The sequence below is a fragment of the Carassius carassius genome, chromosome 2 (genome assembly GCF_963082965.1).
Source record: "Carassius carassius chromosome 2, fCarCar2.1, whole genome shotgun sequence".
In the NCBI taxonomy this organism is placed as follows: domain Eukaryota; kingdom Metazoa; phylum Chordata; class Actinopteri; order Cypriniformes; family Cyprinidae; genus Carassius; species Carassius carassius.
The window spans coordinates 16,320,967-16,338,362 of record NC_081756.1 but is presented as its reverse complement, the minus strand read 5'-3'; the positions used below and the strand labels follow the sequence as shown (position 1 = coordinate 16,338,362).

General features: G+C 39.8%; 1 protein-coding gene across 10 annotated transcripts in view; it reads right to left on the bottom strand.

Moving 5' to 3' along the window:
- The window catches only part of LOC132104430 (transcription factor SOX-6-like), a 156,932-nt gene that overhangs the window by 68,631 nt on the left and 70,905 nt on the right, over positions 1-17,396 (bottom strand). For all 10 annotated transcript variants that reach the window (XM_059509934.1, XM_059509941.1, XM_059509950.1 and 7 more), the window contains one exon: positions 2,353-2,442. In XM_059509934.1, the coding sequence (XP_059365917.1) occupies positions 2,353-2,442 (90 nt within the window). The remainder of the gene's footprint in view (positions 1-2,352; positions 2,443-17,396) is intronic.

Genomic DNA, 17,396 nt, shown 5'->3' with positions numbered 1-17,396 from the left:
TACACCCTGTACCCACTACCGCTGCTGATGTCAAATAGGATTCTGCAACACTTAAGAGCGCTTAAAAATGATCTGGCCTGCCTCTCACATTCATGCAGTAAATAGCCTGATACAGTGTCATTTTACTAGAGAAACAGGGCTTTAAAACCACCTGAAACGTAAGAAACGTCAACAACAACTGAACTTGTTACACACAAACAGATCCAGACCCAAAAACCGATCTGGTGTGATGATATTGTTTACTTGTTTTGTGCTACAGAGTTGGGCAGGTCTGGACGTGTCATGGCGTTTTAGAGAACAGGTCTAAGTGTTCTCTGAGTTTCAGCTTTTTTTCCACTCTCTCTATCTCTCTCCGCTATTGTTCGTCATTCCCTAGAGCAAGGGTTACTTTTTTCACCCTTTTTAAGGGTGACTTCTTACCACAGGGTAGTGTCTCGACAGGTTTACAAGGTGAAAAATGTGTAAAGGCTTTAAAGAACACCTGCAGAGATTTCAAAAGCAGCAAGAAACTTCATTTTATTCAGACATACAGTTCAGCGCGGGCAGCCATTCCTAGTCGATTTATTTATCGAACAAAGATTAAAGGCAGGTTTTTGTAGTGTGGCGACAATGGCACAAAGAACTGTGGGTAGAATGCACAATGCCATCGGTTCAAATATGAGAGCAAAAACAGCAAGGCAAAACAGGCAATAGCTTCCTTTTCATCCCAGTGCCATCTTTTATCCAGCACTCTCCCCCATTAATTTCGAGCTAGAGGAACGTGTGGCCTTTGTATTGATTTTTTAACCTGACTATTAATGCGCTCTCTGATTTATCATAACACTTTAGATCTTAATCATACGTTGTGTGTGTTTTCTCTTTTCCAGCTTGGTTCCTTTGTTTGTGTATTAATTAAGCAGACCTTGTGTGTCTCCAACCCTGGGCTTCCTTTTTAATTGCCCGTATTTACATCAGGCCAACTTCAAACACAGAGAGAGACATTTTTTCAAGGGGAAGCACAAAGGAGGCCTTTGAAATGTCTACAGTCATATGAAATGGCAGGCTAATTAGAAACCTTAGGCTGTCAGTATGATATGAAAAGTAAGTCGGTCTGTTTCTCTACAGTCACCCACAGCCTCGCTGGAAATCGCGACTGAGGCCACTGGTGGGGTTTTATCAACCCCTTCTACCTGTTTAGACCTTTTAACCATGACCTCACCCAAGGCCATTTATCCAACAGAAAAATACCCAGTAATTTAAAAAGATCTCCTTTCAAAAGGCTAAATCTTTCCTCGCCATTTTTTTTCACTGCACTTTGATCTACGGTGCCACATAACGGGGGCAGGTACAATGAATCTGGTTTACTGAAATGTGATTTACATTTGGGGGTTCATTAAGTTTATTGCAGATGAATGCACTTATTAGAATGTACGACTGTTTCTGTTCCCCCTGTTCTCTCCCCCTCCCCCCTTCCCCTTCAATTCGACCCCTCCTCCACCCAACACGCCGCAGAGAGTAAGTCTAATCCAATAATTAAAACCAAGGACAAATGTTATTTATAATTCTAAATAGCGCAGGGACGGAAAGGGGAACCATTAAGCAAGGGAACAAAAAAAACAATAACACTTCTCTCCAGTGTTATTACCCTTGCAATCCAAACGCCACTATTAACTGCCTCCTAAATGTCTTCTTCCATTAAAAGTGCCCTGACATACTAATGCTATAACATTGAATATTCTGACTGCTATGACACCTGTATCTCATCCAATTATCAAAACACTTGGTTGTAAAACAAGGGTCAACGTAAAGCTCTGAGGATATGGGGTGGATTGGTGTCAGCAGGAATGGACAGACAACAAACACTAGTGTGCTAGAGAAAGGGAAGAGAAAGAGAGTTAGAAATAGTGAGGGAGGAGAGCGTGGCTGGAGCCAGGCAGAACTAGTGCGTTATCAGATAACCGGTGCAGTGCTGTCTCCTGATACATAAACACGTCTCTGTAACATCCAGTGCTGAGACATGCTCATGCAAAAAAGAAAAAAGAACATGCATCCCATGTGGGTCAAACTGTCTTCCAATACAGTATGCATTCTTCTCCCCTTTTCTCTGTTCATAGTAAGCCTACCTTTCCTCTGAAAGTGTTTTCAAACATTATAGAAATGTATCTAACTTGAATACATAGGATTGCATGTCTAATTTCCATTCCAGGATCTACATAACAAATAATGCCATAATGTGCATTACACTCATATAACAGTCATTCTGAAGAAAAAGAGTGACTTTTCGGTCATATTCTGGCACATGGACCACATAATAGGATTATTCCCTGCCTTAATTTGATGGAAACATATTTTTAAGAGAGTCAGGCCTCTTACCTTTAATTTCTCCTAACAGCTCGTCTGTGTTAAGTCGCTCCATCTTCTCTTTCCAGTCTTTAGAAAGGAGTTTGTCCATGCAAGATGATTCTGAAACACAGGTGACATCTTAGAATTAAATCTTAGAACATTAGCTATGAAAAGAGAATTACCTTAAACATAGTTTGAGTGAAACCCCATAATAAAGACGACTGCAGTAAAGAGGACTTTATACAACAGTGTGCATTGAAATCCTCTGTATCTCTGAAATCCATAGCTTTGAGTATGACCCACAAACCTTGAGCAACAAAACAATTTGTGCTCATAGAGAAAAGAGGCCTCAAAGACAAAGAAAAAAGGGAAAAAATCTTTCCCATTTAAAAGACGTGTTGAGCAAACAGAAAGAAAGAAATTCCGCCTGCTTTTCAGGAAAGTGAATGTAACACATCTGTCTTTCAACAGCCACAGTAAACTGTAAAATGTGTGTTCTAACAGCTGGACCATGGTAATAAAGTGAAATTCTACTGAGATCAGCTGAGTGCATTACAGTAGAAAAGTGTGTCAGCTTAGTTCATTACGAGCATAAGAGGTGATGTCTAAAGGTCATAAAAATGTTTCAGTTTCTAAAAGAATAAACACAGTGAGATTTGTAACTGAATGAAATGCTCTAATGCAATATTTCCAAGTTAGGTCAACTACATACAGTGAACATGTCAAGGTGAATCTGTTTCCACCTACAAGTGTGAAAAGATCTTCTTTATAAAAGATACTAGTTGTTTGTTTTATATTAAAAGGGCAGTTATGGGGTTTCTTAATTTCTCTATCATGCACATACAGTGAGAAACACAAAGACGTACACACATATATGTGGATAATGTGAGACGTGACCCCCGGACTGTTGAAGTTCAACTGGAGAGGCTGAAACAGTTATAAGAAAGAAATGCCGCAAAAGAAAGACAATAAAGAGGAAGGTAGATGGAATGTGATGGGCCTGCTTGACTGGCCCTGCACAGCCGGCAATAATGAAAACAATTAACATTTGTCTGGCAGACAATGAATCAGGAGGATGAATGGCTGGAATCTGCAGAGCCGTGGCCCTGGGGTTGTTGATAAAGAACACACTGCTCACCAGCAAGAGCCTGAAGCTCGCAGCCAGGGTCAGCCTGTTCCCATTGCACAAACACACTCAAACACATGTGCACACAGGAAGGAGAAACACCCATTCAAATGCAGAAAGAAGAGGAACCATGTGAAGTGTACAAAAGTCACAGTTTAAAGTGAGAAAGTATATTAATATATCAAGATCCGATCTCTACCTTCTCCAAGCTGAGGAGCTCTTTTTACAAGCCGTGAACTCTGAGCAGAGGGGCTGTGGGTCTCATGTTGCCATTTGATGACATCAAGGACAGGAAGAGTAGAGTTTGTTCCCTGTGTGAAAGGCTAAAGTGCACGGGGCTAAAGCAGACATTCTTGCATGCTGCTGGTGGCCCTCCGGCACCGTAAGCCGTAGATAAACCACTCGTGAAAACAATGGATCATTTGTGAACACACTTTGCCAAACGAAAGGGCACAATTCATGAGAATGGGAATGACTTTGGCTATTCTGTTCTGCGTGCTTTGTGTCTGTGTGTACTGTAGTCATACAGTATCTTGAGGTACTCTAGACCATAAAACATTCCCAGCGAGTGATATCATCACACTCATGAATTTGGTGCGATGTGATCTTCATCTAATGGCATAAAATTTGTTGTTCACATATGGAAGCCCTTTTTTGTAGCAATGTAAAAACGTCTTTATTGCCAGACTTTGAACAATTAACACATTCCGTTAAATAAATGTAATTTCTTAAAAAACAAATACAGTAAATAAATTGTACTGACCCTAACCTTTAAAAGGTAATGTATAAAGTTTAAATTGGGAAGAAAAGGTTTTAATTACCAAACATAAAATGTCAACAACCAAAAATAAATAAAATAAAATAATAATAAACTAGAACATCTACTCACAGGAACAGCTTGAGAGACTTGCTACTGCCAATACATCCACAACATGCTGCTGTGAGCATGTAAGAAATATTGCTGCTGCAAAGTAACCCCCATATAGCATACATGAATCACCTTGTAGCAGATCTATACAGGTGGAGCTGGGGAAGGTGAAGGGTTTCTGAAACAAGCTGCAACTGCTATGGCAAACACTAGTCATATATTTGAATGTTAAGCTCATTGGCTACCAATACAGGAGAGAACCAATCAGCTTTGCCATGTGAGAATGATGTCATTAGGTCAGATTGTGTTAGACCTATCGGACTGCGCCATCTAGAGTTTCATGCCATAACTCTGTATATATACAGCTTGCAGAGGGTTTAAGGCAGTGGTCCTCAAATCTGGCTTGTGAGATCCACTTTCCTGCAGAGTTTAGCTCTAACCCTAATCAAACACACCTGAGTTTGCTAATCAATGTCTTCAGGATCATTAGAAAATCACAGGTAGGTTTGTTTGATTAGGGTTGAAGCTAAACTCAGCAGGAAAGTGGATCTCGTAAGCCAGATTTGAAGATCACTGGTCTAAGGTGACAGACAATGCTTTAATACAGTACAAGGTCACATCGAGCAGAGGTCAAATTTAGTTTGATTCTCTATTTCCTCCAATTCAGAAGGAATGACAGGACACCTCCATTTGGGATATTTTATCATTATTTCTCGTTAACTGACTTTCCCAATCCAGGACTCAGAGTTTGTTTCCTTGTTCTTGTGAGATGTTTTGACCCTGTGTTTTATGTGTGTGTGATTGGGTTCTCTCCTGTCCTCAGGTGATAACCACATACACACAACATACATCCCAGCATATATATGTATAACAAATAACAGTAAATGATTTCCTCCAGGCTGAAAAAAAGAGCTGGAAAAAGAAACTTCCTTTTATGGCACAGGGCCGCGGTGGACCTGTCCTGGGGGGTTAAAAAGGTTTTAGGGAAGACTTTTCCTATATTCCTCCTGTGTGTCTTACACACACACACACACCAACACACAGAGCAGTGCACAGATGCTTCTCCAGCACTTGATCATTAAGGAATGCACCAACTGTTGGAGATAATGCGGTGCCAGCTCCCATTCTGCTCCACTCTGCCTCCCTTGAGAGTGGCCGCTCCCTCACTCCTACACACACACACAGTTCAGCTGGAATGTGCCGAAGCTGTTCTCCACACATTCTTACCTGAGAGAGGTGAGGAATGTCCAGCATTCGTGGATAACGGACACAGAAAACAACCTGTCCACTACAGTTTGAGATTATATGGCTCTTCCTGCATTTTCATGTGAGGATACTTTAGGAAAACAAGTGGTTAATGAGACAGACGTCTGGGTTTTTTCAAAGTACCCTTATAAAGCTTGAAAATTTGAAAGGAATTTAGATTAATAATAAAGGGATTTTTTTGCACGATTTCCCAAGTTGAATTCCATCTTCTCCAGAGAGAACACTAATGCCAATGGAAACACTGCTTAACATCTGGATAATAATTAAGCGTCATACTAACATATTACCGATGTAAGAAACAAAAGTGGACCATTCATTTTGAAAAATCAAACAAAGCTTCAGCCACATTCATTCATCTCTCAGCGCTGCTGCTACTTCAAATGAGAAACACAGCACAACCCATTGAACAAGGTACATTTCCTTCCCACATTTGCATTCGGATTTCAAAATACAAAGAGTTCAGAGACAGTCTGACATTTATAGACTCTGAAAACTGAGGAGGAAGCATGGAAAAGATTTGTACTTGTCTGGAAAGGCCTGTCAGAGGCCTAGAATGAGCAGATAAATAAAGCAAGCACTGACTTTATTGTCATTATCCCAAAAGGGCCCCAAAAATCTCTTCATGCCCTCTTCTCCTTTCGGATAAAGAGTGGTGTGGCTCGAGGGAAACCAATTCGGCACAGATTGGAATGAAAACAATAGCCCTTATCTGTATCCTTTTCGCATTTTCCCAAGGTTCCTCCATCTCAACAGAGAGCTTAGCCCCTGCCACATCGGACCCCTTGCCTGTCCCACTGATATGGAATAGCACGGGCACTGAGGAGGGGACTTTTTGGATGACGACCCACTGATCTAAAACCTCCTGGGAACTAATTCTAAGACGAGAAGAAAAGACAATGAAGAGAGAAAAACAGAAAGACTTGTGTCTCAAACTGGGTGTTGACTTAGTGTCACCCATCTGAACACTCGGGAGACCATCGCTGTCAAACCCCAGGATTAGAAGGAAGCACATTCGGGCAGAAAAAATAACGTCACATGTTTTCTGGCCTGATAAAGCCAAAGCCCCTACAGTTTAAAGTCGGAGAGACTTACTGATCTCAGTGCAGGAACAGGAATATGAAGTGATATAACTACCTTCCAGTGTCTCCTTGACATACTAATGGTTGATCTACAGTGCACCTGGCCCCTGAGTATTTAAGCACTCATCTACAAACTGATCTTGACAAATCGGTTTGCTGCCTTAGATATCTTGCTCTTCTTCACAAAGCAGCTCAATTAAAACACCTACAGCAAGGATCCACTGACAAGATTACGCCGATGGTCTTAAACAGATGAAAAGGAAGTGCAGCAGTGCTCATAAATCTCAATTTGTTTATTAAAATAAAATACATATAATAAATAATCATAAAAAAATAAAATACATTAATTAATACATGCTGCTCACACCAACATTTTATTTTGTAATGTTATACAATTACACAAATTAATAAACGCTGAAATGTTTTGTGCATAGATGGGCAATGAAAATCATGTTAACTTTAAAGTATAGAAAGTGGTTTAAGATTCACCTTCATTTCTCTAGTCCAGCTGCCTCAAACATTCAAGCTAAATTAATGTAATGTAGTTATGTAGAAACCTACTTCAGTCACTGTCATTAATGACCTCCATGGCTGGGTATTTGAGACGGAGCTGTGTCATGCCCCTAAAGATGCAGTTGTGCTGAGCAGAGAGGGTGTACCCCCATTCCGACAAGTCCTGCCCTGTGGCAGACAGCCAGAACATCTGCCAGCACCCCCAGGTTTCACACTGCCTCTGTAATCCCCACCACAGGAAGCTGCTCTTCCCCCAATCAATCCTTACACTTGAGAAATGAGAGAGAGAGAGAGAGAGAGAGAGAGAGACTCTCTCCTGAAACACTCCACTTCACAACACACACATCATTACAGCTGTCCTCAGTCAATTGCCCTTTTGTCCCTGTGCTCTCTATTGTCAATTGTCCACCGAATACTGCATCCTTAATCTGACCTTTAATGCGGTGTAGCTACAGTAAATTATGCTTTTTACTCTCAATAAACCTAAAAAAACTTCAATTTTGTGTTCAGAGTCTCAGAGAAAGTAGACAAACCCCCCTTACTTCGTTCCAGCACATGAGCGGCCCACTCCTCTGGGAAAAATGGCAATTACCAAATCAATGATCAACTGACAATGACAATATACATTTCCCAGGCTTTCTTCTGAACACACCCTATAATGATGGAGAAAGCAGAGGAACCGTTCCCAGTCTGAACAGAAAGAGAGAGAGAGAGCGAGAGAAGGAAAGAGGAATAAGGTCCAAGCGAGAAAGATGTATTACGGTTCCACTTGAAGTCACCCAGGTTGAAGGGTGCTCTCACTGCAAGTGTCCCAGTTTGGTTAATAATTATCCTCTAAGCACTCTCATTTCTAAAAAAAATTTTATGAGAGAAAAGGCTTGAACCAAAGAGAGAAGTAGTCAACCAGGCAAGGTCAAGAGAATATTGAGAGTTTTGGGCAATTTAAAGGGGAAAACAAGTTATTCCAGGCATTCTCCTTGGCTCCCACTGGAAAAACACTGTCCCTAAAATCACATTTCAAGGCTTCTCTTGCACTGGATTTGTTTCTTACAATAGAGATGCTGCAGCTAATAGAAAACCAAAAACGAACTCTTTCTCTTCCTATTTCCTTCTATTTCCTTCGAAAAACAAACTGGAGTCAAAAGCTATGCACACACGCACACGAACGCAAGCATGCACAAAACACTGAGGGAAAATCTTCTGAATGTCTTAATCACAGAGCCACTAAAACAAGACTGGATCATCACACAAAATAAGAGTATAATAATTACAAGAGGCAGACAGGAAAGTGAAACGGCATAAGAAAACATGTTTTGTGGTTCCCGTCGTTAGTTCCAGAGACAACAGCTGTTAGCTGGGGCGGCGGCGGCAGCGAATGCTTCTGAAGTCTCCATAATCACGCCGTTATTGAAGTGAGGACAAAAAGGGCACTAATTGCAAGGGAGCAATCTAAACGTAATAGGTTACACATCCAGGCGATGGCGCACAATGCTAACAGCTAAAAAGAAAAAAAAAGATTGAAAAAAAAAAACATAAAAATCACGACACAGAGAAAACATGCACGCACACGCGCACAACACTGTAAAACAGTACCGTTTCCCTCATTTTCTGCCAATTACCTTCTTTCCCTGTCAACAGTTTTAATAACCTCGATCATTTCCACAAGCCCCGTTTTTTTTTTTTTTTGCTTCGGTTAAATAATTTCTGTTCTTTAATATGCAAATGCACCCATTGGCATGCATGTGTGAAGAGACTTCAGCTCCTTGAGATGTGTCAGTATATTGTCGAGCACCTGCACCTCGGGGAAAGCTAGATTTAATTGACACCTAATACTATTCATTATTCCACTTAGTGAGCATCTCTGCTAGTCACCTGTAGGCTGCTCAAACACCACTCTGCCATTTCCTCCTGTCGACAGCTGCTGTAAATAGACTGACTAGCCTTAGAAAGTCTTTTATTTCCCTTTTAGTGTTATTAGTTACTCATTACTTCTACTAATACTAATAATATTAAAAACAACAACAGCAACAAGAACACCAATACTACCAATAATGCTAATGATAAATGATGAATATTGCCGTTTTAAAATGTTATAATTGCATAATATTAGAACATATATTATAACGTGAATATTATTAAAATATTAAAAATAGCACATGGCTGTAGTGTCATTGTCGTAATTTGGCAGACCTGACGTGCTAATCTCAGCGCTGACCCCATGGTCCTGGCAATCGCGTGATCCCTGACCTGTCTAAACAGGACACGTGTCTATCAAGCACATATGAATTAACCACTCCCTAGAGGCTTCACCTCTTGAGCAGGGCAGCACACCACCTCTTCTTCAATCCATTTTACTGCAGGACTCGGCACTAATCAGGGTTGAATTATTAAAGTGAGCAGCCACCGATGATCAATTCAAGCTGGCCAGGCCTTCCACGACTCGGTACTTCTTCAGCACTAATGACACAAGAGAAATTCCATCGGACAAAGAAAGACATACAGGGAAATAAATCTTGCTAAATAGTAATGTGAATGGGAGAGATAAAGATGAAATATGTGAAGAAATAAAGAGTTCAAGTTCAATCAAAGCTGTGGATAAAAAACTGTTTTCGTGGCATGTTTGCACTGGAAAGACACTCTGCCAGGAACCTTCACCCTCAGAAGGACAGGGATTCTGGGCACCAAATACAAGAAGAAAATTGAATAATAAATGTTGGTGGAGACAGCAAGACACTAGCAGAGGGTCAGCATCTTCTGAAGGCAAGCCGTCCAAACGAAGACTTGGGCAGGCGATTAAAACACACCCCTGGAGCCTCAGGAGGAGGAGAACGAGACAAAATTAAAGCAAAGTTGAAAGAGAGATTTCTAGGGAGAGAAGTACAACTCAAGGATCCTACAGATTGAGAAGAGGAGGGAGATATTAGGAGGGAGGGAAGGGAGGGGGGGTCCAATCAGAACTTAGTGTGGAGAGATCAGGAGCCAAGATAAGCCCATACTCCGAGCCCCCAAAACTGCAATCTCCTCTTAAGCTGGAGAGTGGCAGCTGGCAGAACAGCTGGTGAATAGGATTAATGTCAGAAGAATGAAATAAAACTCAACATATGTCCGAGCCTGAGGTGTTTGGACTGCGCGTGATTGTACCCCGATGGATGCCATGTGTGCAGCTGGAAGGAGCTGCGCCGGAGCCTTCCCCACAAGGTCACTTTTAAGAAAACTAGGACCATTTAATGCTTGGATAGCAAAATGAACTTTCTCTCCCCTGTCCTCTTTAGCCTTCTCTCAGGATGAGCGAGCCCTCAGAGGCGGCCCACCCCGACTGCTCTGCTCCTGCCTGCTGTTGCTGCTCATTACGGTTAACTCACGAAAAGAAACATCTTCAGCAAACACGGATGGGAAAAACGTAACTCATTCAAACAACTTCGCAAATTTCCTTTCTGAAGCAAAATACATCCCTTTAACAATAATAAACAAATAAACACAAAATAAAAATACACATATGCTTCATCTTATGAAATCATCTTGAAATACTGCTGAAAGGATTGAGCACATGTGAAGGTACACAATAAGAACAGATATGTGGATTTAATCTTAATTTATAAATTCCATTTCATTTCGGTAATCATTAGAGCCCACACACTGTAATAAATTATAATAATTTCACACAAGAATTAAATTACTGGGTACCTTGAAGAGGAGCCATTTTTATGCTGGCTACCCTGCAATCTAACTGTCAGATATAAACCCTTCTGCTAATCAATGCTTCAAAACATTCATTTTTATTCGTCTACGTTGAATTAATAAAAATGTGTGAATAATGTCGCTTACTGTGATCATTTCGGCTCAGAGTGATTTAGTAAATTAATGGGTGCTAGGGACAAAAAGAAACTGATAGGATCCACATGAATAGATTCAAATTTGCTGTGAAGCCAACTGTCTTGAGTCGTCACTGAAACTTTATTTCATCTTAAATGCCGGAGCAACTTGGACTTGCTTGATGGGTTCTCCCTACAATATACGGCGAGTTAAAACGTGGCATCAAGAAGATGATGTGCTGCTAAAATTAAAATAGAAGACACTTCAAGCATAAAAACATTAAGGCTCGGTTTAAACGCATGCTTTGGGTAAAGTACTTGACAGAGTGTTTCATTTCTTGATATCTTAATGTTTAATATTTAAGAAAAATACTAAAATAGCTTTAAAATTGATGCTCTTTAGTAAACTAGGTATGTGCTAAAACAAACTAGTGTTTTACAGCCACAAGTGAGCTGTTTTACAGTAATAAACAGTTCTGTATGAGTGCATGAGGGCATTAAAAAGTTAAAAGGAGGCATCTTCGTTCTTTGTAAAAACTCACTTGACTAATTAAAGAAGCATAATTTCCACACTGCCACTGACATTCAGTGAGGCAACAATTAAAAATGTTTATGGTCCTGTGCAGTGCACTCTGTTTAGCAGCATGTCAGAGTTCAGCGTTCATGCACACGGGCCTGAAAGGTCACTATTTTTAGCCGCCAACCTCCATTCTCTCAGACACACACGCTATCGTGTAACTGCACACTCTCACTACTCCACAGACCACCAAAGGCTGGCGGGTTCAGCCCACATAGCTGCACACAGGAATATAATCCGCCTGTGGAGTACTATCGAGCAATACAGACACAATCTATCTACTTCTGCCCATTATCAGTAGCAGGACGCTGTGAGAAGTATGCAAATTATAAAGTAGCTGAAATGTAGCGTCTTTTCTGTTGCTATCCGAGCAAGTATAATGAGAGGTTGTAACAACATTGCGCAGATACAAGTAGCCATAGTACTTCAAAAGGTTAAGAATTTCAATTCTTCACAAGTCTGCAACAAACACACTCAATGTACCATTGTTTCCTGCCTGGTTCTGCAACAATGGCCACCATATTTTCTTTTGAATCGACCCTTTTCTTTTTCTCTCTGCTGTGGGGTCATATCCACCGCAACATGCTGTGAGAGCACTGAAAACGCTGCCGTTTCACATGAAGCTAAGCTCTTTTCTTCTTTACCCCTTCATTACCGTTCATTTTACCCCAAAAAAACTATTCACACTCCACAAAACCATTAGAATTAAAACTCATAACTTTTAAGCTATCATTGGAACTTCATGACATGTAACGGATGACAGGGTCCTTAAACATATTAACCACTCGACCTACATAGGCTTAAAATGATATGGGGGCGGGGACTTCCGCTTCCGGCCGAATGGAGTGAGCAACGAAGTTAGGCAGCTCTGCAAAAGTTTTAACAATTTAAATATCCTGGGTCAACGAACATCGCCCTTTGTCAGTAATTTACCTATAAAAATAATTTAGGACAATATTTGATATGAAGGGCACTCGGAAATACACACAAAAAACTCTACAAGCCACACCCGCATCCGTTGGCACTGCTCCGGTTAACGACTCTGCTAACAAGGCCTCAACCGGCACTGCGAATGCTATTGCAGCACAGGCTGACAAAGCCCCGGCTAACACTGCTCCAGATAGTGAAGCTCTGGCCTGCTCACAAGATGAAGGCGTGATGGCGGAAGAAGAAACGCCTCTCTCTGTGGGAATATTTCGAAGTGAACTACGTGCTTACCGTGAAAATTTAAAGAATGATATTAAAGCGGAAATCGAGATTATGCATCAAGATATACGCAAAGACATCACATCGCTAGGGGAGGAAGCTAAAGCAGACATCAACAAGCTCCGAAACGAACTTTCACAGAAAATAGAAACATTGCACAGAGCCCACAATGAAACGGCAGACACACAGAGAGAGATGGAAAGATCTCTCTGCGATGCTTCGGATAAAATAACCACCATGGACAAAGCACACGCAACCTTACAGAAGGACTACAATAAACTGCAGGAAAAATACATGGATCTGGAGAACAGAAGTCGCAGGCAAAACCTACGTGTGGTGGGAATTAGCGAAGAGATGGAGGATGGGAATCCGAACCGCTTCATAGCAGAGTTTTTTTCAGAAGTGCTCGGCGAAGAAAACTTTGAATCACCAATCCTGATAGATCGAGCTCATAGAACCCTGGCCCCTAAACCCCGAGCAGGAGAGCGCCCGAGAGCGATGATAGCTCGGCTACATTACTACACCGACAGGGAGAAGATTCTGCAACTATCCAGGAGCAAAGGCAACCTATTTTACAAAGGATCACCTGTACATATTTTTCCGGAAATGAGTCCAGAGGTCAGCAAGCTGCGAGCTTCTTTCAACCCGGTTAAGGTGAAACTACGCAAAGCTGGAATACCCTACAGTCTGTACTACCCGGCAAAGTTGATCATAACGATGGGCAACACCAAATATTCGTTCACTGACCCACGGGCAGCTGCAAACTTTATCAAAACCCAGGCCCCAACAACTGCACAGGGAGTAGAGAATTAAAGGTATTTGAGTATTCCTTTCAATAGACAATTGTGATGCCACCAAGGAAAACATACTAGAAGACACTTCTCTTTTGCCTGTAACACATGTTTAATTTAGAGGATATTGGAGTAAGGTTGATAGAGAGAAAAGGAGGGGGAAGAACAATTATGTGTTGACGGGTTGAATGGCTGGAGGTGTGGGTGTGTGTGAATGCGTGGGTGTGTGTCGGTATATGCATATGTATATTTATTTTACTGTATTTTATTATTATTATTATTATTATTTTAACTTTTTTCCTCCTACCCCTTTAAAGTTTTGTTTGTCATTTATTTATTTATCTATTTTCTATGCATATTGGACAAAAACTGATTTAAATTTCAAGTTTAGGGAAGGGGGTAATGAGTCAAATTTAATTACTATACTAGATTTGATTTGTGTTTACTTTTATTCAATTAATAGTGGGCCACAACTACAAGAGATCTGACTCAGGAGTATATAGTATACAACTTTAGGAGTTAAGTGGGTAAGTCAAGTGTCCACAGACTTAGGGATTAGGAACGTAGGGATCTTTATGAAGATCTTTTTTGTTCTTTGTTTTTACCCTAGCACGTTTAGTTTAGGGATGTTGAAAAAGTTCATATGTTCAGTCTTTGTTCTACTTCAGAGGATGTCACACAAGATAGTTTTCACTGCCATGCATTAATTAAATATGAACAAGGTTAACACCATGTTGGCTAAAACAATTCCACGCAACTTGGTCAAATTTGTGACTTGGAATTGCAAAGGGCTTAATGGAACCATAAAACGGTTTAATATTTTAGCACATTTGAAAAAAACTAGATATGGATATTTGCTTTCTACAAGAAACGCACTTGAAAATTCAAGATTACAACAGATTACGCAATAAATGGATTGAACCGATATTTCACTCTAACTTCGGTGCAAAGAGTAGGGGTACAGCAATATTAATTTTAAAAAACAGTACCGTTTATCGCTTCAAAGATAATACCAGACTCTCAAGGCAGATACATCATTGTCACTGGTAAACTTTATGATAATTTGATCACATTAGTAAATATATATGCGCCCAACGTTGATGACGAACAATTTATAAACTCATTGTTATTAAAAATACCTGACATGGACTCTCATCAACTGATAATTGGGGGAGATTTTAATTTAGTGCTTGATTCTGACCTGGATAGGTCATCACGGAGACCGGTTACTGTGACTAAAATGGCAAAAAGTGTTAAGAAATTCATGAATACTTATAAAATAATAGTTTATTATAAAATAATCCATGGAGAACCCTGCACCCCAATACACAGCAATATTCTTATTATTCCCCAGTTCATCAGACTTATACCAGAATAGATTACTTTTTAATAGATAGTAAACTCCTTCAACAAACGAAACATTGCAATTATGAAACATTAATGTTGTCAGATCATAGTCCTCTAACTCTGCATTTAACTTTCGGATATAATCAAACATCAAAGATCTGGAGGTTTGATAACAGCATACTATCAAGCAAAGAAGGAATAGAAGAAATAAAAAAGCACATAAATTTGTATTTATCATTTAATGACACTCCAGATGTCACAAAATCCACCCTATGGGAAGCGCTAAAGGCATTCATTAGAGGCCAGTTAATCTCATGTAAAAGCCTGAAAAACAAGCAACAAAGGGAAAAAGAAACCCAACTAAAAATAGACAACATTCATCTAGTCCCTCAGTAATTCTACATAAGAAAAAGCTGGCTTTGCAGACAGAACTGGAATTAGTATACACTTCAAGAACAGTTAAAATGTTGACCAAAGCAAGGCATAGATATTAGGAACAAGGGGAAAGAATGGGTAAGATTTTGGCTCAACAAATTAAAAAACAAACTGCATCAAGGATGATTACGGAAATCCACACAGATTCAGGTCAAGTTACAAGAGACCTACAGGGGATAAATGATACATTTAAATGTTTCTATAAAAAACTATATACTTCAGAATCCAAGAAAAACCCCACACTCATAGATATGTTTTTTGATAAAATGTCCTATTCCAACAATTAGTTTAGAAAATCTAGAACCACTGGAAGCATTTCTTTTATTCACAAAAAAGACAAGGATCCCTTAGACCCCGCGTCTTATAGACCGGTGAGCTTACTCAACGTGGACAATAAAATACTTGCAAAAATTGTAGCTACACGGCTGAAAACAATCTTACCGACAATCATTTCACAGGACCAAACTGGGTTTATCAAAAACAAACAGTTGTTTTTTAATATTAGAAGATTACTAAATATAATTCACACTCAGGATAAAAAAAAATCTACACCCTGAAATTTTACTTTCCTTGGATGCGGAAAAAACTTTTGACAGGGTCGAATGGGATTATCTCTTTTCGACCCTGTCAAAGATCGGATTTGGCCCAAACATTATATCTTTGGTAAAATTATTATTTGCCCAACCCCATGCTTCAGTGCGGACTAACAATATGCATTCAAGTTATTTCGCTCTCAGCCACTCGACTAGACAGGGCTGCCCGCTCTCGCCATTACTTTTTGCAATAGCCATTGAACCCCTGGCTCTTTTATTACAGGCAACGGAGGAGTTCATTGGGATTAAAAGGGGAAAAATGGAACATAAAGTTTCTTTGTACGCGGACGATCTGTTACTATACATTTCAAACAGTGTTAAATCTGTTCCTGTGATAATGGAAATTTTGAAAGAATTTGGAGCAGTATCAGGTTACAAATTGAACTTATCAAAAAGTGTCTTATTTCCAATTAATTCTAAAGCCCGTATGAATACGAATGTGTTTAATATCTTTCCTTTTTCAATCTCAACTGAATTTAAATATCTTGGTATAAATATCACGCAGGAATATAACGGCCTCTTTAAGCACAACTTTTTGAAATTATATGATCAAACGAAAAAGGATATAGATTCATGGAAAAATCTACCAGTTTCACTAGCAGGTCGAATAAATATTATTAGAATGAACGTTCTGCCTAAGTTTTTGTTCTTGTTCCAATGTATTCCTATTTGGATAGCCAAAGCATTTTTTAGTAAACTAGATTCCCTCATGTCATATTTTATATGGAATGGAAAAACTCCTAGAATCAAGAAAATGTTCTTGCAAAGACCAACTTGCCAGGGAGGAATGGGATTACCCTGTTTCCGACGTTCCTACTGGTCATGTAATATCCGCTCAATGTCGTTTTGGTTGTCCATTCAGGGGGCTGATTGGAGTAGGATGGAGAATGAAAGCTGTTATCCCACCTCGTCAAAAGCATTACTTTATTCAGCTTTGCCTATTTCAAAACAAAAACTTGAGAACCCAGTAGTTTCTCATTCGGTTAAAATCTGGTCCCAGATTAGGATGCATTACGGATGGAGGGATGCGTCAGCTTTAAGTCCATAGATTAATAATCTTACATTTCCTCCATCAGTCTTAAATATGACATTTCTTCAGTGGGAATATAAAGGTATTCGATGTTTAAAAGATTTATTTATTGAAAATATATTTCCCACATTCAAACAATTACAGAGCAAATACAGTTTGGAAAGTAAAGATTTCTTTAAATACCTACAGATCCAAAGTTTTGTTAAGTGCTTATTTCCGTCTTTCCCTAATCAGCCCCCAAATTCTGCAATGGAAACAGTGTTTTTGTCTAATCCATTTCAAAGAGGGCTAATTGCTAAAATCCACAATGTGCTATCACAGGAAGAAACAACACCTACATTGGACCATTTGAAAAGAGCCTGGCAAGATGAACTAGGGGTGTCTATTACAGACAATCAATGGTCAAAAGCCCAAAGAAATGTTCATTCTAC